We start from the raw sequence: 27,938 nt of genomic DNA on the forward strand, positions 1-27,938 counted from the left end.
ATGTCGCCCGCACAAAATGAGGGCGAACTTGATGCTCGTCCCACTGCTTCATTGAGCTTGGACGAGCTCGAGTCATACAACACATGCATATTTCCTACTCTTTCCAATGCTAGGGCCTCGGGAGACAATGACTTGTCATCTTTCGACACGGTCGTAGCCTGCATGGGGGAAGTTTTGGAATTCTGCAACACCCACGATATATCCGTCACCAGTCTTCTCCAGGCAGTCTGGTCCATTGTGTTGGGAGGATACACAGGATCATCTGGGATAACCTTTGTCATCCATGATGCCGAGCAAGGCCACTCCGTCTTACTATTTGGAGTGCAATTGGACTGGGCAAATTCTCTGCAAGATACTGTCCAACATGTCCACCAGTCGGAAAAGTCTGTCGTGCCACTTGACACAGAGCAACGACAGCGCCTCCTCCAGCCTGGACCTGTCCATATAACCAACACTGAGCTCCGATTTAATCTGAGCGGGAGCCATATTCCGGATAATGATGCCAAAATGGTTGAAGCTACCCTGGTAAGCCAACTGGACCTGGTTTCTGATATCCTCGGGCCTGACGCTGACTACTGTGCAAGGCTGATGTAACACTCGGCTTCTCAGAAGACAACAGGAATCTCATCCTGAACCTGAGATATCGCTCTTCAATACTCAACGATGAACGCTCACTCGTTGTGGCTGAGACTTTCAAGTCTACTCTCGATGCCATTCGCAGCAGGGGGCATTTACGCTTGGATCAGCATGACTTCCTTGGTCAAAATGACAAGGAAAGAATTCGTGATTGGAATGGAACTCTTGAGGAGTCGAGAAAGACCTCTACGCTTCATGCACCATTTGAGTGCATGGCAGTTGAGAAACCTCACAATGCCGCCATTGATTCTTGGGACGGGCGGTTGACATACGCCGAGCTCGACCACTTAGCTACTCGACTCTCACAAGGACTACGGCAACTGGGAATTGGCCCGGAGTCAATGGTTGCACACTGTTTCCCAAAGTCCCTGTGGGCAATCGTTTCCATAGTGGCCACCCTCAAGGCAGGTGGTGCTTGTGTTGCACTAAGTCCCGAGCACCCACGCGACCGTATCCAAGCCATCCTGTCAGACACAAATGCTCGACACATCCTAGTCTCAGCTGAAACAAAAGCTCAACTAGAAGGACTTGGAGCTGAACTCATCGTTGTGGATGAGGTATCAATCAAGTCAATCCAAGACACCGGAGCTGTTGATTTGGAATCTCAAGTAGCTGGTCCTCACAACGCAGCCTACGCAATCTTCACATCGGGAAGTACAGGCGCACCCAAGGGAATTGTCGTCGGCCATGACGCTGTATATTCATCAATAATGCATGCTGCACGACTTTTCGACATGGGTCCCAACTCGAGGATGCTGCAGTTTGCATCATATACCTTCGATATCCATCTCTTTGACATCTTTGCCACGCTCGGCTGTGGTGGATGTATTTGTATACCCTCAGATCATGAAAGGTCCAATGATTTGGCTGGATTCATTAGACGATATGAAGTCAATGCGCTCGACCTCACACCCACTGTCGCATCGCTTCTAGACCCAAAGCAAGTGCCCTCGGTGACGCGATTAATGGTGGGAGGAGAGGCTCTCACGCAGGGTCTGATCGACGCATGGACTGCAACACCTGGTTTGCGACTCTTCAACGCCTATGGTCCATCTGAAACCTCTCCATTAATGACTTGGACTGAAGTCATCCCTGGAAAGGCCTCGCCGAGCACCATCGGTCGTGCCTTGGGTGGGGATCGACTGTGGGTAGCGGACCCCACGAACCCTGCACGTCTTATGCCCTTGGGGTGCGTTGGAGAGCTTTTGATTGAGGGCCCTACTCTTTCCAGGGGCTACTTGAACTTGCCAGCAAAGACTGCCGAGTCTTTCATTGACGGTCTCAAATGGCCTGAAGATGGCCAAGAGAAAGTATTACCTACACCAGGGCAAGTATACAGGACTGGTGACTTGGTGAAGTACAATGAGGATGGAAGTCTAGACTATGTTGGGCGGAAGGATACGCAAGTCAAAGTCAATGGCCAGCGTGTGGAGTTGGGCGAGATCGAACACCATCTCAACAGCACTCAACCTCGACTAGCAGAGTGTGTGGTCGTCTATGCTTCATCTGGTCCATGCAAGGGGAAGCTTGTTGTCCTCGTTGCGCCCTCAGATGGCAGTTCGCGCATGACACAATCATCGCAGATGTCACTTGTTGACGAGTCGCAGCGCACTTCTGCAAGGAACCTGGTTCAGGACCTCAAGAAGGAAATTTCCTCCAAACTTCCAACCTACATGATCCCACGCCTCTGGGCCGTGGTGGATTCCATTCCACTGACAGCGTCGGGAAAGACCTATAGGTCGGTTATCTCGCGCTGGATCAACGACCTAGATTCGGCAACCTTTAGCAGCATCACCGGCATGAGCTATGCTGGTGATGCAATTGCGGCCGCAGAGAGTGAGGAAGAAAGGCAAATTCAACATATTTGGTCCCAAGTACTCGGGGTCACTGTTGGCCAAATTGGAACAAATCAGTCCTTCCTAAGTTTGGGTGGTGACTCAGTTGCTGCGATCAAGGCTGTGGCAGTCGCTGGCCGAAGCCAAGTACCTCTGTTTGTCAGAGATTTGATGGCTGGCAAGACAATCCGAGAGCTTGCCACGAAGAGAGGAGCGACTCAAAAGACTGTCACTCCAGCAGCAGAGGAGCTTATTCCGGTATTCTCTTCAGAACTCGGAAAGAAGCTCGAAGAGGCGCACCGGATACAATTGGCACAGATTTCTGCCCACTCTGACGATGCCGCGATTCATATCGAGGATGTATATCCATGCTCGCCCGCACAGCAGGGTATTCTCATCTCTCAAGTCAAAGTTCCAGGGACTTACACCATTCAGTACTTGTCATCTGTCAGTATTGATGGAGGTCTTTCTGCTGTAAACATTGACAGGATACAAAGTGCATGGCAGGCCGTGGTTGACCGACATTCTGCTCTGCGGTCAATTTTTGTGGAAGGAAACACTGCGGAGAGACCCATAGAGCAGCTTGTCCTTCAGAACGTCAAAGCCACGTTCACTCACCGACATCTCACCACTCACCATGAGGTTGATCAATTACTCCGTCTTGCTGGATCTGAGACGCCGACATCTGGATTTGGTCGCTTGCCACACGCAATGACCCTATTCACCGACGCTTCTGGAGCATGCTACCTACGGCTAGAAATTAGCCACGCCATTACTGATGGCGGCTCAATCACCCTGATGATGCGTGACTTGGCTCTCGCTTACGAATCAAAGCTATCAACTGCGCCGGGACCTCGCTACCGAGACTTCCTCAACACCATATTCGGCCGAGACTTGACACCAAGCTTGAGCTACTGGAAGGAATACCTTCGGGATATTGAGTCTTGCCAGTTCCCAAGTCTACTCGATGGGCAACCGACGCCTCAGAGGCGCCTATGCGCAGTTGACACAGACCTTTCTTCTCTCAATGGCGCATTGTCAACCTATTGCAGACAGAATGAGGTGACCCTCTTCCATATTTTCCAAGCTGCGTGGGCATTGGTCCTACGCTCTTACTTGAACAAGGATGACGTCTGCTTCGGCTACATTACTTCAGGTCGGGATGCTCCAGTTGATTCCATACAATCTGCCATTGGCGCATTCATGAGCACACTGGCCTGTCGTGTCAACTTTGAGGAGACAAAGACCCTCTCCTCCGTCTTGAACAGTATACGCAAACACAACAACGCCAGCTTGGATCACCAGCACCTCTCGCTTGCTGACATGAAACGCCCTCTGAACCTCCCAGGGGACTCGTTCTTCAATACAGTCATCGGTTTTCAAACGGTTCTAGCAAAAGAAGACGAAGAAGGGAGTGTCGAAATCAATGAGGTTGCTGTTCATGATCCTACTGAGGTATGTTCCGTCTCTCCAAGAAAAGAAGTTCTTACTTGCTAACAAGTCTGCAGTACGACATTGCTGTCATTGTGGACACAGCCGGTAATATCCCAGCTGCAAAATTGGAGTATTGGAGCGACATCCTTTCGCCAAGTCAGGCAAAGCACCTGTCTGAAGCTTTAGTGCACAGCATCTCCACCGTCATTTCACAATCCAATGACCCGATTGAGGCCCTCAATTTGGTCCCATCTTCTCAGCTTGCTACGATGAAGAAATGGAGTGACGAAGCTACCGAACCGGCAAAAGAATTTATCGAGAACAAATCATGCCTGCACGCCATCTTTCAACAACAAGTCCAATCGCACCCCGACAAGATAGCCATTGTAGCCCACGATGGTGAACTAAGCTACGGTGAGCTGGACGACATCACCACGCGGCTGGCACACCACCTTATCTCATCCGGTGTCAAGCCCGAAAGTCTTGTCCCATACTGCTTCTCGAAGTCTATCTGGGCAGCCGTGTCTGTGTTTTCGATTCTGAAAGCAGGAGGTGCCGGTGTGCCACTCGATCCAACCCACCCGAAAGCTCGCCTGGATACTATACTTGACGACACCAGCGCTTCAATCATTTTGACTTCACCAACGCATAGCAAATTGTTCACCCACAGAGACGCGACTTTGGTCACGTTGGACGACGAGTTCATCGGAGCTTTGCCGGCGGGTGATGTTGCCGCTTGCAGTAAAGTCCAACCGCATCATCCAGCCTTTGTCATTTTTACGTCTGGCAGCACCGGAACACCCAAGGGGGTGGTTTTGGAGCACCATTCCATGGCTACAAACTGCCAGGCATATGGAAAGGCCTTGCAAATGGATGCCAATTCTCGAGTGTTGCAGTTCGCTACGTACACGTTCGATGCCAGTATCTTCGACATGTGCGCAGCCCTGCTCCTTGGGGGTTGCGTATGCATTCCATCCGAACACGACAGAATGAATGACCTGGCTGGTTTTATTGAACGCAATCGCTGTAACTGGATCTTGGCTACCTCCACGGTTATGGGCATGATGACGCCGGAGCAGGTTCCGAGTCTGAAAAATCTTATTCTTGGAGGTGAGGCACTGTCGCGCCAAGTCCTAGATACATGGGCTCCGTTCACGAATGTATTCAATGCGTATGGTCCTGCAGAGGCTGCCATCATGTCTGCTTGCTCGAGAAAAATGGACGCCAACTCTCAGGCTTCATGCATTGGAAACGGTGCCACAGGCGCTGTTTGGCTTACCAATCCTACAAATCATGATCAGCTTGTTCCGATCGGCAGTATTGGAGAGATCACAGTTCAGGGTCCAGGAGTTTCGCGAGGATATCTCAACTCGCCAGTCAAGACATCTGAGGCATTCTTCGACTCTCCAAGATGGCTGACCGGGTCGAATGCGACATATACGCGAGTATATCGGACAGGTGATCTTGGTCGCTTCAACTCCGATGGAACTATTGAATGTCTCGGACGCAAAGACAACCAGGTCAAGCTCAGAGGTCAACGTTTGGAGCTTGGGGAAATTGAGTACCATATTTCCCGCCACGATCAAATTAGGCAAGGCATAGTCCTCAAGGGTTCTCGTGGGCCATGCAAAGAACGTCTTGTTGGTTTGATCTCTCTCCATTCAGGCCCCGCCAGTGGAAATGAAACGATAGACCTGATTCCACAAGACATGAAACTCAGAGCTATTCGAATCATTGCCGAGCTCCGTCAGACCTTGAGCGCAGGATTACCTACATACATGACACCAACTGTATGGGTAGTGCTCAAGGGACTGCCAATGACCACCTCGGGTAAGGTCTATGTCAAGGTACTTCAGCAATGGGTCAATGAAATGAGTCAAGAGACCTTTGTCGAGGTGTCGCAGTTTTCCTTGTCGCCCGAGGATGCCAATGAGTCTCGTGGTCATGCCGAGAAACAGATGTCTGAAGTCGAGCAACAGCTTCAGAAGATTTGGTCGAAAGTGTTAAACCTGCCTTTGCAAAATATCAAGAGGTCGAGCACCTTCCTGGGCTTGGGTGGTGATTCCGTCACGGCAATGCGCGTCATGTCACTGTGCAGAAGCGAAAAGCTCGTCGTGACAGTGCAGGATGTGCTGCAAAATCAATCGCTCGCTAGTCTGGCTCGGTGTGTCAAGTCCACAAACTTGGTTGGCGAGAAAGAGCAGATGAATGAAATCTACGACAGACCAGTCCCGGTCACCTCAATCCAAAGTTTCTTCTTCCGAACCCTACCAGAAGCTCCAAGCCACTATAATCAGAGTTTCATGTTGCAGTTGAAGCACTCTATCACCGAAGAAAGACTCCATGTCGCGCTCGACTCAATTGTGGAGAGGTATCCCCTTCTTCGGGCTCGTTTTCAAAAGTCTGACGAGAGTGGGCTTTGGACACAAACAATAGGGCAGTGTGAGAAGGAAAAGATATCCGAGACCTACCACTTTCAGCATGCGCAAGTCGAAGGACAAGAAACCATCGCAGGGATTGCAAATGTCGCTCAAACTCAATTGGACCTGACTCAAGGACTGGTCTTTTCGGCGACGCTCTTCTCTCAACCTGGCAGCCAGTTCTTATACCTCGTTGCTCATCATCTTGTGATTGATCTGGTGTCGTGGCGGATCATTTTACAGGATCTTGAGGAGCTCTTGTTCTCATCTACACCAAGCATAGACGTTGGTTTGCCCTATCTCCAGGTCGCTACAATCCGCCAGCAGCAACTCGATTCTCGCGCATATCCCAAGACCGAAGATGTGAAGAGTCATGCAGACTTGAGCTACTGGCGTCTGCCAAGTGCTGAGAACACGCAATCCAACACCCGCCATGTCACCTTCACGTTGGATGAGAACGCTTCGGCAAACATTCTTGGTTCCTGCAACACTATGCTTCGAACTGAGCCAACCGATCTATTCCTGGCGGCTATCGTCAACTCGTTCACGGCTGTCTTTGATGATCGGAAAGCTCCTGCGATCTTTGTTGAAGGTCACGGTAGAGATCACGATCTAATCAAACAGCTTGACGTGTCAGGCACAGTTGGGTGGTTTACCACTATTTCTCCCTTCCTCCTTGATATCCCAGCAAAGGGTTCATCAGATCTTGTTCAGACTTTGCGAGCCACAAGGGACACGCTGCGTCGAGACCGGACTTCTGGCCAATACTTTTTGGATCAGTTAATGCTAGCCAGATGTGATAATGATCTGACTTTGGAAATCATGTTCAACTACGAAGGCCACTATCAGCAGCTTGAGAATGAGCAAGGCTTGTTCCGCATGCTGCCAATTCCAGCTCCGGATTTTGGCGACACGATCAGAAGATCATCACTCTTCGATATTGCTGTCATTGTGAAGAACGGCAAACTTGAGTTTGACTTTCTCTTCAATTCAAGGTCGGCTCACCAAGATCGTATCGACGCCTGGATCCTCCGTACAGAACAGACCCTCCAGAAGATGGCAGACGAACTCCCACACATGTCGAGATATTATGGTCTGACCGATTTCCCACTCCTGCCCCTCGACTATAAGAGTCTCAACAACTTTGTTGGAGATCTAGAAATGATTGCATCTTCCCTTTGCCCACCACACCAGCCCGTTGTGATCCAGGAAGCTTACCCTTGCACCGGAACTCAGGAGGGCCTCCTACTTGCGCAGGGCAAGGACGCAAGCAATTATGCTGTGCACGAAATCGCAGAGGTCATCCCTTGCACAAACGACCCGATTGATGCACATAAGCTTCGCAGCGCCTGGGCTCAAGTTGTCGAACGCCACCCCATCTTGAGAACAATATTTGTGGATCACCCCACCAACACTGGTTATCATTGCCAGGTTGTACTCGAGCATGTCGTACCTGGAATTGATTTGCTGGCATCGCAATCGGTCGAAATGGCCTTGGAGGCCTGGCAGATGACCTCAACCAGCAACTATACCATGGTGAAGCCGCCTCACCATATGAGCATCTGCAACATTGCCGACGGACGTGTTCTCTTCAAGTTCGAGTTCAGTCACAGTATACTTGATGCTTCATCTGTCCAGATACTCCTCAAGGACTTCGCCTTGGCATATGCAGGCCAACTAGACAGCGAGGTGACCATACCTCGTTTCAGCAAAGTGATGGAACACGTCTGTCGACGCGACGAGTCTGCGGATCTGAAGTTCTGGGCGTCTCAGCTCGCTGGGGCAGAGTCGTGCTGCCTACCTGATCTATCAGGTGCTCCAGAGAACAACCGCGTCCAAATGCAACGCCTAGATCTGAACATCTCAGCCGATGATCTCCAATCATTTTGCAAGATGCACCATGTCACGCCGTTCGCCATTTTGCAAGCTGCATGGGCCACAGTCTTGAAATCTTACACATTTATGGATCAAGTCTCCTTCGGATACCTCGCCTCTGGCAGAGATGTTCCTATCGATGGCATTGAGAGCATAGCTGGAGCACTGGTCAACATGCTCGTTTCGCACGCCAAATTCTCACCGGATGTGACGGCCTTGGAGGTCGTAGCATCCATACAAAAAGGGCTTACCGATAGTCTGGCACATCAGTACTGTCCATTGGGCGAGATTCAGCATGCACTTGAGCTTGGTGGACAGCCACTCTTCAATACAGTCATCGACTTTCAACGGCCTGGTGAGAGCGACGACTCATCAGCTGCATTCTCAGTCCAGAACCTCGCCTTCCATGACCCTACGGAATTCAGCTTGACAGTCCACTTTGAACTCACAAAGGACACTTTATCCGGATACGTGGCTCACTGGAGCTCTACTGTGGCTCCCGAGTACGCACTACACATTGGGGAAGCATTGACATTGGCTTTACAGAGTATCCTCAGCAACCCTCAACAAAAGATCAGCGATATTGATCTTGTTGGTCAATTCACTCTAGGAAGATTCATCGAAATCAACACGCCGGCACCAATTGCCAGGGAGGAGTGTCTACATGAGATCTTCCGTCAACATGCTCAAGCGACACCATTGTCTCCTGCAGTGTTTTCGACACAAATGTGTCTGACATTCGCAGAGCTGGATCGCCTCTCGAATCGCTTGGGCAACTACCTCGCAGACATGGGTGTGGGCCCAGAAGTCAAGGTCCCCATGTGTTTCGAGAAATCTGCTTGGGCGATAGTATCAATGTTTGCAGTCTGGAAGGCGGGAGGCTGCATCGTCGCTATTGACCCGACACACCCAGAGTCTCGTATTCGCGGCATCCTCGAAGATATATCAGCTACTCTGATCCTTATGTCATCTCAGACCTTGGAAAAATGCCGTGAAAGCCTTGGTGACGAGGTTCGACCGATCATTGTAGACATAGACAGTCTCGACTCAATGCCCGACGAACAGGCAAGGACCACGAATGTGAAACCTCACAATGCTGCATACATCAACTTTACGTCTGGAACTACGGGCAAGCCCAAGGGCGTCGTCATTGAGCATCAAGCAATAGTCAGCAACGTTGAGCCTTTGGCAAAGACTTCTGACATCACCCCTGCAACCCGTGCCTTGCAGTTCTCCTCCTACGCTTGGGACGCATTCTACTGCGAAACTATCATGCCGCTACTATCAGGTGGATGTACTTGTGTTGCCAATGACGATGAGCGTTCTCACGACATTGCGGAGTTCATGAGACGCTCAGGCTGTAACTGGTCTTTGTTCACTCCTTCCTTTGCAAGACTTCTGACGCCCTCCGATGTTCCAAACTTGAAGACTCTGCTCCTTGGTGGTGAAGCCATGTCGGCGGATGACAAGGTCACATGGACCAAATCTGTTACACTCAAGAATGCATACGGGCCCTGCGAGGCTTCAATCGTCGCTCTCATGCACCCAGACATTGCTTCTGCAAGCAGTGAACATAACCTGAGCCAGCGTCTTGGGCAAACAATCTGGGTGGCTGATCCCAAGAATCCCAACCGACTCGCACCGCTGGGGGCTCCTGGAGAGTTGGTCCTGGGTGGGCCTCCCGTCGGCAGAGGCTACATCAATGAGCCAGTCAAGACAGCTGAAGCATTCATTACAAGCCCTACATGGTACACTGTGAATCCTCAGCTTGAAGCCATGGGTTTCACTGAGAAGTTCTATCGCACGGGTGATCTTGTGCGACTAAACATTGACGGCACGATTGGTTTCATTGGCCGAAAGGACGAGGACCAAGTCAAGCTTCGTGGACAACGTATGGAACTCGGAGAAGTCGAGCAATGCATCATGACCAATATGCCATCGGCAAAGCAGGTCGCCGCTGCAGTCATTTCCCGTTCTGGGCAAGCCGAGCACAAGCAACTGATTGCATTTGTTACCTTCTCTGGCAGTCACGATGCCTCTGGGCAATTGTCAAGCAAGCCTCAAGCATTGAAAGTGTCGGATGAGTTGTTTAAGGAGTTGAAGACCCTCGCAAGCACCATGGCCAAATTGCTTCCTTCATTCATGATCCCCTCAATGTTTGTGCCAGTTACACGCATTCCGCTCGGGTCTACCACCAAGATTGACCGCAAGGCACTCGCTGAGATTGCCTGTCAAATCCCGTTTGCCGATGTTGCTCGCTACTCGCTCACAGCTTTGGCAGAAGTCCGCCAGCCTAGCACACCACTTGAGACTGCACTGCACGGGCTGTACTCGGACATTTTGGGGATCCCCACTGCATCTCTTTCTGTCACGGACGGATTCTTCCAGCGTGGAGGCGACTCAATCAAGGCCATCAAACTTGTGTCTGCAGCTCGCCAAGCCAACTTGACCTTTACCGTGGTAGACATCTTCAACAACCCTTCTGTTTCGGAATTGGCTGGTGTGGCCAGATTTATTGATGCAAATGCAACTAGTGGTTCTATCAAAGATGATGCCGAGATTTTGGCGGCTGAGAAGACCAAGGCCGAGATTACCAAGCTTGCGACCGAGGAGTACAAGATGAAATCGAAACAGATACAGGATGTATATCCTTGTACTGAGCTCCAAGATACCATGTTGGCAATTTCTTCGGACAACCCGGGCTCCTACACGATGCAGCTCGTGACTGCCATCTCAGAAGATGCTGATCTCGAGGGATATCTTGATGCTTGGAAGGCTGTTCGTCGGAACAACGACATCCTTCGAACACGTATCGTCAATGCCCGTGATCACCGCTACCAAGTCGTCTACAATGACCGAATGGCCATCAAGAATGCAGACTCACTCCAAGAGTACCTGAAAGACGACAGGAAGAAGCTCATGGGATACGGAGATGCCCTTGCGCGTTTTGCATTGATCACAGAGGAGGATGATCAACAATACTTTGTCTGCACATTGCATCATGCTATTTATGACGGCTGGTCAATGTCCTTGATCATGGACCAGATCTCACAAGCTTGCCAATGGAAGCCTCTCTCCAAGCCTCCGCCATTCGCAGATTATGTTCGGTACATTCAGAGTCAAGACCGCAACGCGGCCGAGGCCTTCTGGTTGTTCGAGCTTTCTGGTGCTTCAACCTGTGATTTCCCACGACTGCCAAGCTCCTCATACCAGTCATCAGCCACTCAGACTACAGAGCGAATCATGTCTCTTGACCAGCAGACGAGCACCGGGCCCATTGCAGCAGTCGCGAAAACAGCATGGGCTCTTCTACTCGGACTATACTCTGGATCAGACGACGTTGTCTTTGCGACTACCAATGCAGGTAGAAGTTTGCCCCTGGATGACATCGCTGATATGGTTGGCCCCACTATCACAACCGTCCCAGTACGCGTACGTCTGGATCGCACGCGCAAAGTTTGCGATCTCGTTGGTGATGTCCATGAACGAGCGCTTTCTGCTATGCCATATGAGTACCTCGGCTTGCAGAATATTAGACACGTTAGTAGCGATTGCGAGGCTGCATGCGACTTGCGAAGCTTGTTCGTTGTCCAGCCCGGCGATCTAGATAACGTTGGCTTTACTGGAGTTCCCGGCGTCTCCATTGTCCCTACAGAGGCATCAGGCTTTTTCACACAGCCTCTCGTCGTCGAATGCTACCTCGGACAGACGAAGCTCAAACTTTCCGCCAGTTTCGATGAGAATGTTCTTCGCACCCAGGAGGTTGACAGAATGCTTGCACAGCTGGAGCATCTGATACAAGAACTCAATTCTCGTGGCAACGAAGCTTTGCATGAAATCAATCTACTGTCCAACGATGACAAGCGCGACATCTCTGAGTGGAACGCAGACATGCCTGCCAAGCTCAATGAGCGTGTCCAAGATGTCATTGCGGTTCGAGCCAAGGAGTTCGCATCCTCCATCGCAGTATCCTCCTGGGATGGGCAAATGACCTATGCAGAACTGGATGCTTATTCGTCTCGTCTTGCATCATACCTCTGTGAAGAGATGCACGTTACCCCTGGCGACTTGGTTCCGCTGTCATTTGAGAAGTCCACATGGGCCATCGTCGCCATGCTTGCAATCATCAAGGCTGGCGGTGCCTTTGTATTCCTTGATATCAAGATGCCATTCATGCGACAACAATTCATCATCAATGCCTCGAAGTCAAACTTCATCCTGAGCTCCGTCAAGAACAATTATATGTGGAGCAACAGTCAGTGGCATGTAATTGAGGTCAGCAAGGCTGCTCTTGAAAGCTTGCCCGAGTCCCCAATGCCCGCAGTCAACAACCAGCCAGACAGTCTTCTGTATGCCATCTATACTTCTGGTAGTACTGGTGTACCCAAGGGTTGTTTGATCGAGCATTCAGCCTTCCTGAGCAGTACCGCAAGCTACACAAAGAACTTGCTCCTGGATCCCAGCAGTCGCGTACTTCAATTCTCCTCCTTTGCATTCGATGTGAGTATCATGGAGAGTCTCGGTGTCCTTACTGTTGGTGGCTGTGTATGCATCGCGAGCGAAGAGGCGTTTGAATCGGGCATTGCAACCATGATTCAAGAAACTCAATCAAATTGGGCATCTTTGACGCCTTCTGTTGCCAGATTGATGGACCCATCGGGTGTACCCAGTCTCAAGACACTCGCCCTCGTTGGTGAGCCACTGAGCTCCGAGGACCTGAAAACCTGGGCCGGAAGCCTCCGACTTCAGAACGGTTATGGTCCTACCGAGTGCTCAATCCTGTGTGTCATCAATCCAGATTTGAGGGCAGAGACAGATGCCGGAAACACCGGATATGGAAGTGGTGGTTTGACATGGGTCGTTGATCCCAATGATCCCAACATTCTCATGCCAGTCGGCTGCCCGGGTGAACTGTTGATGGAGGGACCAATTCTAGCCCGTGGGTATCTCAACCAGCCCGAGACTACCGCTTCAGTGTTTGTGGAGGGCTTGAAATGGTCTCCCAAGGGTCGTTTCTATAAGACTGGCGACTTGGTTCGATACAACTCTGACGGTTCGATCCACTGTCTGGGCCGCAAAGACAACCAGGTCAAGGTCCGCGGCCAGAGACTGGAGCCTGGAGAGATTGAGGAGAAGATTGATGGTTTGAGCTTTGTCAACAATTCTTGCGTTGTTCTAACCAAGACTGGTCCATATGCGAACAAGCTCGCTGGCGTGGTAGTGCTGCAGGAGTTTGCCGTCGCCTCCGCTCCCCCACTTCAACTCATTGACCGACACCAAAAACAGAGCGCTGCCGCCAGGGTGGCCGAGATGCGAGATGCGCTTTCAGAGGTTCTGCCTGTTTATATGGTCCCCGAGGTCTGGATCATGGTGACAGCCACTCCACTATCCATCTCAGGCAAGACGGATCGTAAATCCATTCGCCAGTGGGTCGAGAAAATCAATGGCGACTTGCAGCAAGAGATTGACAGCCTGATTGCTCCCAATACCAAAGAATCACCCCAGACTGATGAAGAGAAGAAGCTCCATACTATCATTTGCGATGTGCTCAACATTGCGCCAAGTGACGCAGGAGTCAATCAGTCTTTCATGAGTCTGGGTGGTGACTCCATCAGCGCCATGCGCCTTGTTGCCAAGTGCCGAGCTGCTGGTTTCACAATCAACCTCAAAAAGATCCTGAGCCGGGCAAGTATATCACAATTGGCTGGACTTACAAGCAAATCAGCAAAGCAAGCACCCGCCCGCCAAGTTGCAGTCTCGGATCAAGAGAAGCCATTTGCTTTGACACCTATTCAGCAGTACTATGTCGACACTCAAACGCAGCTCTCAGGAGAACACACTGGTATGGAGTTTACTGGTCAATACAGATTCCATCAAAGCTTTTTGCTGCGTCTAGCACGCTACATCGACCAAGAGGCGGTCACCGCGGCCGTGCGACAACTCACACAACGTCATCCCATGTTGAGGGCTGCTTTCTCCAAGAACTCTCAAGAAACATGGGAACAACACGTCCTCGGTGATGTCACAGCGCTCGATGTTATCCGTATAGATGATGCCAACACCACTGAGCAAGCAATATCGGCCATCAACCTTGCCAACAATCTCAACACTAAGAACGGGCCGGTATTCAGAGCAGTCTTTTTCCCAAACAAGATTGATGGCGGTGACCAGATGCTTTTCATGACTGCTCACCACTTGGTCATTGATCTTGTTTCATGGCGCATCATTCTAGATGAGTTGGAGCAGATCCTTACCGGTACTCAGCTTCCACCACCATCTGGTATCAGCTTCCATGCTTGGGCTTCTCTTCAAGCTTCATACGCCGAGTCCAATTTGACCCCATCCAAGGCACTTCCCACAGAACTTGCCGCCAACAACTCAGCCTATTGGGGCATTACCAACCCGAGCAACAACACTTATGGCATGACTATCACCCGATCGCTTTCGCTCAGCAAGATTCTCACTTCGGCGCTTACGGGTGAGTGCCATGATGTACTGCGAACCGATGTGGTCGATGTTCTATTAGCGTCACTCGCCCATGCATTCAGTGCTGTCTTCCCTGATCGTGCAGTGCCAACCGTCTTTGTTGAAGGTCACGGTCGCGAGCCTTGGGATGAGAGTATTGACATTGGCTCCACAGTGGGCTGGTTCACCGCTGTCAGTCCAGTTTCTGTGTCTGTCACCGCTGAACAGGAACTTTTGAATGTTTTGCGCCAGACAAAGGACGTTCGACGGTTGATCCCCAGCAATGGATGGGCTTACTTTGCATCAAGGTATCTCAACCCTGAGGGCCGCAAGGCATTCCATGATGACTCAATAGCCGAGATATTGTTCAACTTTGCTGGTCAGTTCCAACAATTTGAGAATTCAGATGGTCTTTTCAAGGACTCTGAACTTGAGCTTGTCGGTGAGGCATCTGAAGTTGGCCCAGACACCACTCGTCTTGCCTTGATAGAAGTGTCTTCTGTCATCAAGAACGGTGAGCTGCAGATGTCCTTCATTTTGAACAAGCACATGCAGCACATTGACCGCTTGCAAAAATGGATTGACGCAATCCCGGATACTCTGCAGTCGATGCTTGAGATGCTCAACGACAACAAAGCAACAGAAATACCGACCCTGAGCGACTTTCCACTGCTGCGCACTACTCACGACAACTTGGATGCCCTTCTTCAGGACGCCTGCGCAAAGGTTGGAACTGAAGACTGGACAGAAGTTGAAGACATATTCCCATGTACACCAATGCAGACAGCCATGCTTCTCAGCAGTTCCATGGACCCCGAACACTACCGTACCTGTGCAATTTTCCAGGTGGGTGGCCCGTCGCAAATCACAGCTGAGCATCTGCAGAGTGCATGGCTGGGGGTGGTAAAGCATCACCCATCGCTCCGCACTATTTTCGTGGCTGCACAGTCGCAAGATGCTGCCTTTGACCAGATCGTCTTTAGAAATCTTGCCCCTCAGGTCCATATCATCAGAAGCTCCGACTCAGAGGCGCTGGACCATCTCAAGGCGCAAGCACCAGCCAACTGGTCAGATGCATCTCCGCATACCCTTACCATCTGTGAGACCACCAGCGGTATACTTTGCAGATTGGAAATCAGCCACGCGCTTATGGATGGTGCATCCATGGATCTATTGTTCAGCGATCTGGTATCGGCCATCGATGGCAGACTTTCTGGAGAGCCAAGCCCAGGTTACAGCAACTATGTGAATTATCTTCAAGAGCGGAGCACCAACGATGCTCTGGCCTACTGGATGCGATACCTCGGTGGCGCAGACCCATGCAAAGTGCCTGCTATCAAATCGATCGACGACGATACAGATGTCGCCGAATCCTCTGTAACAATTCCTGTGTCTGATGAACTAGGCCAACGTCTCACTTCCTTCTCAACGAAGCACGAGGTCACCGCAGCATCTGTCATCCAAGCTGCATGGGCCATGGTCCTGCGCTGTTACACTCAATCTACCGACATTTCCTTTGGATATGCCGTCGCAGGTAGAGATATACCAGTTGATGGCATTGACAGAATTGTGGGTCCTTTCATCAATGTCTTGCCGTGCAGACTCGACATGAGCAGCGACTCTCTAAGCACGCTGGACCTGGCATCTCGCGTGCAGCAAGACTTTTTCGACAGTTCGAGCTTCCAACACACTTCATTAGCTGAGATACAGCACGAGCTCAAATTCGGCAATCGTGCTCTATTTGATACTGTTGTTTCGATTCAACGTTACGACAATTCCTCAATGAACTCGTCTTCCGGTATTCACATGGATCTCTTGGATAGCCATGATCCAAATGAGGTAAGTCATGAGCAAGGTAGATGCAAATTGAAAGTCACTAATCATGCAGCAGTTCTCTGTCACATTGAACGCAGCATACTCCCCAGGAAGGCTAGGCCTCGTGCTCCGACACTCACCGCGGAACGGAGTCACTACCGCTCGCGCAGAAAGTATTGCACATACTTATGCACAGGCGCTTTCAGCTATTCTAGAAAGTCCAGAACAAACGGTGCATGATGTAGACCTCTTCAGCTCTCATGACCGGAACATTGTGGATCAGTGGAACAAGCACAGTCCTGCACTCATTCACGAGCGCGTACATGAGACTATCCAGGCTCGCGCAACAGCTAGTCCTGAGTCACCCGCCGTGGACGCCTGGGACGGGCAGCTTTCGTATGCCCAGCTTGACAAGTACGCCACCCGCCTTGCTCATGAGCTCGTTCGGCAAGGCGCTGGCCCTGAGGTAAAGGTACCATTCTGCCTTTCAAAGTCTGCCTGGTCAATCGTATCCATTCTGGCGATCATGAAGTCTGGAGCTGCATTCCTCCCGTTGAACAGAAATGACCCCGAGGAGCGTATTCGTTCGCTCATCGAAGACGCGGGAGCGTCATTCGTGCTGGCATCTTCTGATCAAGCCGACAAACTTCAAGCACTTGTCAACACTGTAATTGTCATTTCCAAGGCCTCGGTTCAGGAACTACCTGCTATCGACGAGCCCGTGGCACTTGGTAGCAACACAGACGCAGCTTATGTGCTCTTCACCTCGGGCAGTACAGGTAAACCCAAAGGCGTTGTCATTGAGCACCGCAACCTCTCAAGCAATATTGCCGAGCATGCACCCGGACTTGGCTTTAACTCGCAATCGCGCGTCCTTCAATTCGCATCCCATACTTTTGATGCCTCCATCACCGAGATTCTCGGCACTCTGTGGAGCGGTGGTTGCGTATGCGTTCCATCGGAAGAAGACAGGACAACTGATGTTGAGAGCGCTATGAGACGTATGAGCGTGACGTTTGCCATGCTCACGCCATCTGTGGTGCAACTCCTATCGCCCGATAACCTTCCTTGTCTTCAAACACTTGCTCTCGTAGGAGAAGCAGTGCCAAAGAGTCTCATCAACAAGTGGACAGAGAAACTCACATTGCTGGTCGGATATGGCCCTACAGAGACAGCCGTCTTTGCTTCCATCGGTCACTTGACCCCCCGGGAGGACAGTGGGTTCATTGGAACAGCGGCCGGTGCAGTGACTTGGATTGTCAACCCAGATAATCACAACTTGCTGACACCGATCGGTTCTGTGGGAGAGTTGGTCCTCAGTGGTCCTACTCTGGCCCGCGAATATCTGAACAACCCAGCCAAGACAGCCGAGGTGTTTGTGCCAACTCCTCGCTGGGCTTCCGCTCAGTCCATTCACAGAGTCTACAAGACGGGCGATCTCGTCTACTACCGCGACGATGGTGGTATCATGTACATCGGACGCAAGGATAGCCAAGTCAAGATACACGGACAGCGTGTTGAGCTTGGCGAGATTGAACAGCAGGTCCTCGCTTGCCTGCCCGCACAATCAGAGGCTGTTGTGGGCGTGCTTCGCGGAAATGAAGCGCTATCCAAACTTCGATTAGTTGCCTTTGTTCGCATCCCTGGCTTTGACCAGGTGTCCACCGTCGCTGCCTCCATCGTCCCAATGTCCTCGGAGTTGAGTGCTACGCTGGCAAAGCTTCAAACAGAACTGTCAACCAGGATCTCTGCTTATATGGTTCCATCTCTTTATGTGCCGCTGGCTGTTTTGCCCAAGTCAGCTGCAGGCAAGGCCGACAGAAATGCCATGTTGAAGATCGCACAAGGCCTGACTCTGGACCAGTTAGATGCGTATTCCTTGAAGAATGCAGCCAAGCGCCCTGTGACAACCGCCATGGAGCAAATTATCCAGTGTGTCTGGGCTTCGGTCCTTGCTGTCTCGAGCGACTCCATAGGTGCAGATGATCACTTTTTCAGGCTTGGAGGTGACTCGCTCTCTGCGATGAAGATTGCGTCACAGTTGCGATCACAAAATGTCACTGTCTCTGTTCCTGACATTTTCAAACACCCCCAGCTTTCAGAGTTGGCGGAACTGATCGATACCAATGGTGAGGCCATCGGTGCTTCACAAATAACAGATCTTGCAGCATTTGCACTTCTTGGAGACAAGGATGCAGTGGTTGCCAGGGCCCGTGTATTGGCAGAGGACCAAGCATTGCCCGTAGAGGACGCATACCCAGCCACGCCGCTGCAGCAAGCTCTGTTTGCCCTCACACAAAACGATCCAAAGGCATACATCAACCGAATGGTATTCAAGATCCCTCAGTCTCTTGATCTTGTCACTTTCAAGTCAGCTTGGGGCTCAGTCTACAATGACAATCCGATCCTGCGTACTGCTATCATCAACACAGAAACCGATGGAACGTGTCAAGTAGTATTCGGTACGGACATCAATTGGCGAGAGGCTAGCGGATCTCTCGAGCAATACCTGAAGACTGATTCCGACGCTGCTATCCGCGAGGGTAGCCTTCTCACCCGTTATGGTCTCGCGATTGACGGATCAAACCGCTACTTCGTCTGGACTGCTCATCATGCTGTCTACGATGGCTGGTCTACAGACCTCATCTTCGACATGGTCCACCGGGCATACCAGGGCAAGACGTCCGAGCCGCTTGCACCATACACAAGATTCATCCAGTATCTGGGCAACCTTGACACGACCCAAGCAGATCAGTACTGGCAGGGCCAGCTTGCAACTTATTCTGGGGAAGCTTTCCCATCGACTCCTGCGACACACAAGGTCATCAGCGACGGGACAATTGAGCAAGTCCTTCAGCTTCCCTCAAAGGATCGAAAATCGGAAATCACTACAGCTTCCTTGCTTCGTGCAGCTTGGGCTTTGGTGGTTTCAAAGCAGACTTCCAGCAACGATGTTGTTTTCGGCATGACCCAGAGTGGACGCAATGCACCTGTGGTTGGCATCGAAAAGATCCAGGGCCCAACTATTGCGACAGTCCCAGTGCGCGTACAGCTTGACAGCTCCAAGTCCACCGCTCAGTACTTGCAAGACATCCACCTTCAAGCTGCCGAGATGATTCCGCACGAGCAAACAGGTCTCCACAATATCAAGTCTCTCGGTGTGGGCGCCAAGTCTGCTTGTGACTTCCGCAACTTGTTGGTCATCCAGTCTCATCGTCATCTAGAAGGCGATGACCCCAGTTGGATCACGCCGATGGAGAGCGACCTGAGTGGCTTCGATACCATGCCGATCACGGTCGAATGCTCCATCGAGAGTGCAAGCAAAATTGAGTTGGCCGCACACTTTGACTCTCGCTTGCTCTCCAACCTTCAGGTGCAGCGGATCTTGAGCCAGTTTAGTCATGTTATACGTCAATTGTCTGAAGCAAATGCCGAACACAGAATCTCGGATTTGGACTTCTTCACCCCAGAGGATCAAGAGCTTGTCGAAAAGTGGAATGGTTCACTGCCTCTCACATATAGAGACTGTCTGCAAGACCGTTTTGAAAAGTTTGCGCTGGAAACTCCAGAGAAAGAGGCGATCTGTTCTTGGGATGGATCGTTCACATATCGCGAGCTTGACATCCTCGCGACTCGTCTGGCACAAATGTTGGTAGCATCTGGTGTCAAGGCTGGGGAGTATGTTCCATTCTGTTTTGAAAAGTCGGCTTGGGCGGTTGTGTCCATGCTTGCCACTCTCAAAGCTGGAGCCGCCTTCGTGCCTCTGGATCCTGGACATCCGATGAGTCGCCTGAATGACATTATCTCGCAAACGGCAGCCAAAGTGATGTTGGCTTCTTCGACTGCTCCCTCACTTGACATTCAGAAAACAATCACCGTGTCATCTGATGCCATCACATCATTTAGTTCTGACACGAGCTACTCGCTGCCATCAAAGGACCCATCCTCCATTGCCTACATTATCTTCACTTCTGGCAGCACTGGCCGTCCCAAGGGTGTCATGTTATCGCACCAAGCCATTTGCTCAAGTGCCCCAATGTTGGATCTCCCCAACATCGGTTTGCATCAAAACTCAAGAGTTTACCAATTCCCTTCATATGTCTTTGATGCAGCAGTGTTCAACATTTTTGGCTCATTGTCAGCCGGGGCTACCTTGTGTATACCCTCCGACACTGACAGACTTGGCGTCAACTTGGCCAAGTCCATGCGCGATATGCAGGTTACATGGTCTGCCATGACCGCTGGTGTTATCCGCCTCTTCCAGCCAGAAGATGTCCCAACCCTCAAGACCATGAAGCTCGGTGGTGATGCTGTCTACCAAGAAGATGTCGACCGTTGGGCATCCAAGGTCGACATGATTCAGGGTTACGGACCGGCAGAAGCAAGCGTTTTCGTGACGTGGAACCGCATGAGCTCCAACGATGCTCCGAACAACGTTGGACCCGCAGCAAGGGCACGTCTTTGGATTGTCGACCCAGAGAACCACGATCAACTCACGCCCGTCGGTCTTGTTGGCGAGATGCTAATCGAGGGTCCCGGTCTTGCATCCGGCTATCTCAACGATGAGATCAAGACAGCTAGCGCATTCATTACTGACCCCGCTTGGTGCCGAGGACAGCAGCGTCGATTCTACAAAACAGGCGACCTTGTTCGCTATACTGACGATGGCTCGTTCCTGTTCGTGGGACGAAAAGATGGTCAAGTCAAGCTCAATGGTCAAAGAGTCGAGCTTGCGGAGATCGAGAATCACATCTTCTCTTCATTGCCGTCATGTCAGCTGGCAGTTGTCTTGCCCAAGTCTGGACCCTTGAAGAATTCACTGACTGCCATCATTTCAGATGCAAGCAATGGATCATCATCCAATGATCTCGCCTTTGTGAGCGAGGGAACCTTCAAGGACGCTTTGGTTGCCAAGGTCACAGAGGTTGCGGACGCTTTGCCAGAGCGCATGCCAAGATACATGGTGCCTCGCACTTGGCTGGCTGTTAGAAAACTTCCTTTCAACTCTTCTGGAAAGATTGACAAGAAAAAGATGCAACAGTGGCTTGAAGCCTTGGAGGATGATCAAGTCCTTGCTCAAAAGCTTCAAGCTAAGCACGAATCAACAGACATCATCGCAACCAACGAAATGGAGTCCATTCTGCAACAAGCTTTGAGTCGGGTTCTCAACCTATCACCTGACAGTATCGCATTCAATCGCTCATTCATGGCATTGGGTGGCGACTCCATCACGGCCATGCAGCTTGCATCTCGTCTTCAAGCATCCAATGTCGTTTTGAGCACCCGCCATCTCCTGGAGAGCAAGACTATCAAGGACGCTGCCGCTCTAGCACGATTCAAGGCTGAGCGTCTCGAGATTGCCGAAGAGGCTATGGATGTGCCTTTCGAGCTGTCTCCAATTCAGAAGATGTTCATTGATCTGATTCGCCCCTCATCAGATACCTCACGGCGCTTCAACCAGAGTTTCCTTTTGCAGATCACTCGTGCAGTCCGTCCAGAGAAGCTGACTGCCGCTATTGAGTTCCTTGTCGCGCGGCACTCTATGCTTAGAGCACGATACCAACAAGATGCCAACGGATCCTGGACTCAACGTGTCCTGCCTCGAACTGGAGGATCTTATTGCTTGACGATACATCCGACCATTGACATTGAACAGGTCATGGAACAAAGCCAAGCTCGCCTGGATATTGTCAAGGGCCCTGTCTTTGTAGCTGATCTGCTCACACAGCCGGATGGGTCTCAGATCCTCTTCATGGCTGCTCATCACATGGCTGTCGATCTTGTGTCATGGCGCATCATTCTCAACGAACTCGAGGATCATCTTGCGAATACAGGAAATGTGACCCTTCCTCGTCCACTGCCTTTCCAGACCTGGCTATCTCTACAGCGTGAACAGGCTCAGACGATTCAGCCAGATTCAGCACTTCCATTTGATCTTCCGATCCAAGATGCCAGCTACTGGAATGTTGAGAGCAACACAAACGCATTCGCCAACATTGACGAGCATGAGTTCACAATTGATGCTCAGTCGACCACTCATCTTCTGAATGATTGCAGCTCAGCTCTTGGCACTGACACTCTAGACGTTTTGATGGGTGCTTTGATCCATTCTTTCTCCCAAACATTCCACGATCGCCCACTTCCGAGCATCTTCACTGAAGGTCATGGTCGCGAATCTTGGGATGATTCAATTGACGTATCTTCCACAGTCGGATGGTTTACAACAATGTCTCCTGTTCATGTAGTTGCAGACCCCGGTGACGATATTGTTCGCTTCGTCCGCAAGGTCAAGGATCGCCGACGACAAATTCCCATGAACGGTTGGAAATATTTTACTAGCCGCTTCCTTAATGCCGAGGGCCAGCAGCGTTTCGCACAGAATGGCCCTGTCGAGGTTATTCTCAACTTTGCTGGACAGTACCAGCAACTCGAACGCCAAGATGCACTCTTCCAGCTCATGCCCCGTGACGGACTTGGCACCGAGACCTGCGATGTGAGTCCAGAAATGGTACGGACATCGGTGATTGAGATTTCGGCTGGAATCAGCGATGGCTCCCTGAAGGTTACATTCATGTGGCCTAAATCCCTGGAGAGACATGAGCAAGTCAAGCAATGGTCCAGCAACACTCAGGCTTCAATCACGTCGGCAATTGCAAGCCTCAGAGGACTGACAAAGCAAGTCACGCCCAGTGATTTCCCGCTCTTGAGCCTCACCGACGAGGAGTTTGACAGCCTTGTTCATGAATCTCTGCCTAAACAGAAAATTATCGACCTCGATGACGTGGAGGACATGTATCCTGCTACAGCCCTCCAAGAAGCTCTGATGATGTCGAGAAGCATTGACTCTGGTCTATATGCTGTTCGCGTGATCTACAAGCTTTCCGAGGCAAACGGCCAACCCATTGATATTGATCGTTTCCAAGCAGCATGGTCTGCCGTGATTGATCGACACCAAACGCTCCGTACTGTGTTTGTTGATACCGTTTCTGAGAAGAGCGCCCTCACTCAAGTCGTTCTCAAGCATCTTCCAGCAAACACCATTCGAATCGTAAGCGACACCGATGCAGAGGCAATCAAGACCCTTGAGCGCCCCAATGCAATGACTCCAGGCGTTGCCTTGGCTATCGCCAGCCCATGCCAGCTCACCATCTGCCACGTCGCATCGACTGGTAATACTTACTGCAAGATTGATGTCAATCATGCAGTAACAGATGGTGGCTCAAGCGGCATTCTTCTTCGAGACCTTGGTTTGGCATACGACAATCTCCTTTCGCCTGGCCGTGGTCCACTATTCGGCGACTTTGTGTCTTACCTTCTAAAGGGCGACAGAAATGCCAGTCTCAAGTACTGGGGCAACTATCTGCGTGGTCTGGAGCCGTGCATGATCAACAATGGATTTACGACAAATGAGAAAAAGGTTCTCCGCGATCTCGAATTTGAGATTCCGAACGCAGCAGGACTCCGCACTTTCTCGGCTGCCAACTCGGTCACTCTCGCCAACCTTTTCCAAGCTGCTTGGGCCATGGTGCTCCGAAATTTTGCAAACACCGATCAAGTATGCTTTGGCTACCTGAATGCTGGTCGTGATGCCCCTGTTGAGGGCATTCGAGAGGCAATCGGTCTCTTTATCAACATGCTCGTGAGCCGTGTTGACTTTACAGATGCCCTCGATGCCAAAGGCCTCTTGCAAACCGTGCAGAGCGACTACATCAATGCACTGGATAACCAGAACTGTTCTCTTGCTGATATGCAGAAGCTAGCTGGAAATTCCCTGTTCAACACAATCATGTCCTACCAAACAGTATCAGAGTCCACGGACGATGGCACTGGAACTCTCAAGTTTGAACAGGTCACCGCTCACGACCCTACCGAGTATGCCTTGAGTGTCAGTGTTGCGGTAGCCAAGAGCTCCGTCTTTGTGACCGTCAGCTACTACACGGATTCTATCTCAGACTTCCAGGCTACCAGCGTTGCTACGAGCTTCGAGAAAGCAATCCTTGGTCTTGTTGCGGCTGCACCTGATACACCAGCCCAACACATTTCAACGTTCGGTGACCAGGCCATTGACAAGGTCAAGCAGTGGAATGGCAGTTACCCCAAGATTTTGGAGCGATGTGTTCACCACTTGATACAAGATATGGTTGACCAGAACCCCACGGCCATGGCTGTCTGCTCTACCGAAGTCAGCTGGACCTACAGCGAACTGAATGAACTGGCTAATCGGCTGGCACATCGCCTCGCTATTCTCGGCATCCGTCCTGGTACCAAGGTACCATACTGCTACGATGCTTCGCCTTGGACCATTGTTGTCATGCTCGCGATTCTCAAATCGGGAGGTGCATGTGTGGCCCTCGATCCAAAGCATCCCACGGATCGACTGCACGGAATACTAGAGGATACGGATGCGGACATTGTCATTTCTGCCCCCCAACATGCTTCGAAATTCTTGCCTGTAGCCGCAGTGATGGCGCTCGGCCCAGATGAGATCAAGCGACTAAATGTAACCCTCCGACAAAGAACTACACCACTTCCAGAGACACGACCTACCGATCTTGCCTTTGTCAACTTCACGTCTGGTAGTACCGGTAAGCCCAAGGGCATACTACTCCAACATCAGGCCATCGCCACGAGTGGATCATACTATGGTGCCGCCATGGGCTATGGGCCCGGATCCCGTGTCTTGCAATTCTCTTCCTACACATTTGATGTCAGTCTAAGTGACATTTTCTTCTCACTCATGCGCGGAGGTGCCGTTTGTGTGCCTACCGAATACGAGAAGCTCAACGACCTCCCCGGTTTCATCAATCGCCTTGGCGCCAATGTCGCCGATTTGACACCTTCTGTACTTGAAGCAATGCTGCGACCCGAGGCCGTCCCATGCCTCAAAACCATTTGCCTTGGTGGCGAGGCTGTCAAGCAGGAGAATCTTTCCGTGTGGGCAGACAAGGTCGCGCTACACAATTATTATGGGCCTTCCGAAGCCTCGGTCGCCTGCGTTGGCCGATCCAACTTGTCTTTCACCGACCAAGCTGCCAACATTGGTGTTGGCTGCGGCGCTCGCACCTGGGTCGTGGAAGCTGACAACTCAGACAAGCTGGCGCCCCTTGGAACTGTGGGTGAGCTTCTGCTAGAAGGTCCTCTCTTGGCAATGGGCTACCTCAAACTCCCCGACAAAACCACCGAGGCTTTCCTGAGCGGCGTCACCTGGCCTGGATTTACAGAACCAAAGCGTCTGTACAAGACTGGTGATCTTGTTCGATACACTCAAGATGGAAGCTTGGAATACCTTGGTCGAAAGGATAATCAGGTCAAGATCCGCGGCCAGAGAGTCGAAATTGGTGAGATTGAGCACCATGCCATTCTCAACTCGCCACCAAACTACAACCAGGTTGCAGTCGAAGCTGTCACTGTCCCAGGCCGTGTCGGAATGGTCTTGGTTGCTTTCATCGCTGTCGGTTCTCAGATCGGCGCTTGCACCGAGGCCGCGCTCCCTATCAAGATTCTCACTACCTTCCGCAATTTGCAAGCTTCCTTGACAACATCTCTTCCCAGCTACATGGTGCCATCCCTGTACATCCCACTTCGCGAGCTTCCACTCAGCACCGCTGGCAAGCGTGACCGCAAGGCTCTACGCCAGATACCCATCGGCCTCTCTGATACTCAATTGCGGACATTCTCTCTCACCGATGACTCAATTACCAAGAGGGAGCCTTCGACGGCTACAGAACAGCGCCTGCGATCCGTCTGGGCCAAGGTACTTCGGGTCCAAGAAACAGACATTGGCGTTGACGAAAGTTTCTTCCGCTTGGGTGGTGATTCGATCGCAGCCATGCGACTCGCAGCCGCAGCTACCAAGAGCGGTGTTCAAATTTCCGTCCTGGATATCTTGACTCACAAGACAATTTCCAAGATTGCGGCCCTTGCAGATGGTCAGGTCGACGAGGCATACGCAACGCAGAGCCTAACAAGCTCGTCTGGTGGTGGAAGTGAGTCGCATGACAAGTTCTCCACTCACGGAGGCACTCCAACTCGTCTTGACATTGACCCTACTGAGGTCGAGATTGTCTATCCCATCACGGCAGCTCAAAAGGAGCTTATTCAAGCTTCGAAGAAAAGCCCTTCATCTGGTTACTACCACATTTCGCAAGTCCTTGAAGTCTTGTCTCGGAACGGCAATGAAAAGGTTGACGCTCAGCGCTTCCATAGCGCCTGGCAACAGGTCGTGGACCGACACCCCATCCTCAGAACTGTATTCGACGATACTTTGGGACAGATTGTTCTCAAGACATACAAGGCCGAAGTCACCTATATGAATCTAGAACATGCAGAGGACTTGGACAAGCAGAGTTTCACATTGGCTCTCGACAAGACCACTCCCCTACACCGTGTCACGCTGGCCAAGACTCCAACCGGACAGTTGTTCTGCCGTCTCGACCTTCACCACTCCATTACTGATGGATACTCTCTAATGACCATGTTTGAGGAACTTGCCAGCGCTTACCAAGGCGCACTACCACTTGGTAAAGGACCATCAATGCGCGACTATATCTCTCAAGTCGATGGTCTCGATCGAAACGCTGCCCTTTCTTACTGGAAGAGTATCATCCACGGACTAACCCAGATCCACCAATTCCCGCGCAAACAGAATCTCCTGGGCAACACGGCTCATACTAATCTTCGTGAGCTTCACACGCAGGTGCAGAACATTGCATTGCCTAATTTCTGCTTGGTCAATGACTGCACCATGCCTTCCCTCATATACGCGGCATGGGGGCTCGTTCTTTCTTCACTATGTGGCAATCAGCAACAAGATGTTGTCTTTGCCTACCTGACGAGCGCGAGAACTATTATTCCATCCGAGGCGCTGGGCTTCCTCGTCAACACGGTTCTACATCGCATCCCTGCAGATGGAGGATTGCCTCTCTCGGCTCTTCTCCAGCAATCACATGAGTCAGTCTTGAGCGCGCTACCATATTCCTACATAACCCCATCAGAACTGGGTGTTCAAGTCAGCTCGCTTGTCAATGTGCGCAAGTTTGACGACGAAGCTCTGGCTGCTCTCGACGCGAACGAGGAGGCCAGTTTGGCAACGAATGGTATCACATTCAAAGCAGCACCATCACCAGATCCCATGGCTGTAAGTAACTATAACTATACCCGAGGTGTTTTGTTTTGTGAGACATGTACTGACTTTTCTACTTGCAGTATGATGTCGTGGTTGCAGTGTCTGAGCTCGGCAACGGGACTCTAGACCTGACCCTTTCGTACTGGGATTCAGTGGTGGCTGAGGCTGATGCCCAGCAGGCTCTAGATTGTCTGAAGAATGTTCTTGGTTCCATGGGTCATGATAACAATGTGACTTGTGGAGATTTCATCAAGACGTTGGGTTAGAATATTGGGGTTTCACTTGTTTCCTTTGTTTGATCTTTCTATGGGCGGGTCACCAGGAGTTTAGGGT

At 51.1% G+C, this 27,938-nt stretch overlaps 1 protein-coding gene across 1 annotated transcript; it reads left to right on the forward strand.

Annotated features, from left to right (window-relative positions):
- On the forward strand, positions 1-27,871 carry PFICI_01040 (uncharacterized protein; the record flags this gene model as incomplete). Its single annotated transcript, XM_007829621.1, has 5 exons — positions 1-525; positions 585-3,926; positions 3,980-16,504; positions 16,557-27,617; positions 27,686-27,871. 5 exons carry the CDS (start codon positions 1-3, stop codon positions 27,869-27,871), a joined length of 27,639 nt encoding a protein of 9,212 aa, XP_007827812.1.
- Positions 27,872-27,938: the final 67 nt, after the last annotated feature.

This window comes from Pestalotiopsis fici (assembly GCF_000516985.1).
Source record: "Pestalotiopsis fici W106-1 unplaced genomic scaffold PFICI_Scf_1, whole genome shotgun sequence".
Lineage (NCBI taxonomy): Eukaryota > Fungi > Ascomycota > Sordariomycetes > Amphisphaeriales > Sporocadaceae > Pestalotiopsis > Pestalotiopsis fici.